General features: G+C 47.7%; 1 protein-coding gene across 1 annotated transcript in view; it reads left to right on the top strand.

The window, feature by feature from the left end:
- The window catches only part of LOC108801736 (vitelline membrane outer layer protein 1 homolog), a 21134-nt gene that overhangs the window by 6391 nt on the left and 12842 nt on the right, over nt 1-1901 (top strand). The window contains exon 3 of the mRNA XM_018573644.1: nt 641-932. Within this exon, the coding sequence (XP_018429146.1) occupies nt 641-932 (292 nt within the window). The remainder of the gene's footprint in view (nt 1-640; nt 933-1901) is intronic.

Here is a 1901-nt window from a genome sequence, read left to right as displayed (position 1 = left end):
CGGGGACTCTGATGGGGGGACTCTGATGGGAAAGGGAGGACTCTGATGTAAAAGGGGGGATCTGATGTTAAAGGGGGCTCTGAGCTGAAGGGCGGACTCTGATGTGGAGGTGGGGCTCTGACTTGAAAGGGAGGACTCTGATGTAAAAAGGGGGCTCTGATGTTAAAGAGGGGCTCTGAGGTGAAGGGGGGACTCTGACTTGAAAGGAAGGACTCTTATGTAATAGGGGGAAGGGGGATTTTAGTACGCCGTGATCTCCACCTCACAGCCAACTGTTCATGCCTAATATCCACTATTGAACACACAGCTCCGATCACATTGGTATCATATCATCATAGACGCCACCATTGTTTGTGTATCTAGTTTGTGAAAGTTTGAAAGCATCCAATTGTGTAACAAAAGTGCGCAGATATTGGATTCCATGGTGTAAGATTGCAGAGGGAGTGGATCCAGTTTATTATCCAGCAGGAACAGTGGAGCAGAGAACATCCGATTTCTTAGGAGTAAGAGATCACGTCTTCAGCAGACTTTTTGTTTCCCCGCAGTTGCTACAACAAGATACTTTTAATAAATCAATGTTTAACTGGTACTCTTTTTTTAGGGTCCGCTTTACACCTAATAAATCTATTTTTTCCCATAGGTGGGGTGAGTGGACCGAGGTTATGTGGTGCCCTGAAGGATTCCTTATAAGATTCATCATGCAGGTGGAGGCCCATAAAAAAGGAGGAGATGACACCGCCGCCAACAATTTCATGTTCCTCTGTTCCGACACCACCGTCCATGTGGGGCTGGGCCAGAGCTGGGGCCACTACGGGAAATGGAGCGGGCGCTGCAAGAACGGGATCTGCGGGATGAAGACCAAAGTGGAAGCTCCACAAGGAACCGGAGATGACACGGCCCTGAATGATGCCCAGTTCGTATGCTGCAAAGACTAAACCGATGGAGGTGTACGGCAGATAGACGGCGGGGTTGAACGCTGCGCTGTAATTCTGTGAATACGATTGTTTGAATAATTGGAGTTCCAATAAACAAAATACACACAAATATTCACTTGATAATTCAGCGAGATATCTTCAGTTGTGTGCCCAGCTCCCAAAACCATTATGAAATCTTGTTCATGTATGCATCATAATAAAGTTTTCGATAGAGGTAAAATCTCTGTGAGGGTTTTATTTCTTACCCTATTGGATGCCATTTTGAGACTGCATGTAGCCCCCAATACGGAACATCGGAGGGAATATATTTCATCTTCCTATGTGTCAGGATCCGGATCTGAACCGAGGGCCTCTGCTGTAGCTGGCAGTGGTTCTACCTGCTCGGCCACTCTGAAACCTTGGATAGCTCCTTGCCTTGCTCTCATGTGTAATTCTCAGGTAAACCTAGTTTCTGCTGAACTCTGCACTCCTTGCTCCTCCCTTGAACGTCCTATTTTAGCCACGCCTCTGCACTTGCCAATATCTTGTTTCCTGCTCCTCCTGTGATACAATCTGCTCATACTGCTACCCGTGTACCGACCTTTGGCTGCTGATTCACCGACTACTCTCATCGTCTTCTGCTTCATATCCAATACCTTTGGCTACTGACCTCGGCTTGATCCCTGACTACGCTTCTGCCTGCTCCGATACTACTACCACGTCTGCTTGTTTACCAAACCTGGCCTGTGATTCCACAAATTTGCCTGCTGTTTCAGCCACTGGACTCTGAGTTCAGCCACTGGACTCTGTTTCAGCCCTGATCCCAGATTGTGACACTATGACTAATATTTTGTTATTTATTAGAGAAGAAACATAATCACTCTGATCATTTTAAAGCATAAATTGATTGCAGGTGGTTTGGAGTCTTGAAAGACCCTTTGTTGCCCGCCAGCGGCGGCCGGCCCCCCCCCGCCCGCGCCGCCCCCG

The sequence above is a fragment of the Nanorana parkeri genome, unplaced genomic scaffold (genome assembly GCF_000935625.1).
Source record: "Nanorana parkeri isolate BGI_ZX_2015 unplaced genomic scaffold, ASM93562v1 scaffold2471, whole genome shotgun sequence".
In the NCBI taxonomy this organism is placed as follows: domain Eukaryota; kingdom Metazoa; phylum Chordata; class Amphibia; order Anura; family Dicroglossidae; genus Nanorana; species Nanorana parkeri.
Note: the sequence above shows the minus strand (reverse complement) of the source record. Positions and strands in the feature narration are given on the sequence as shown.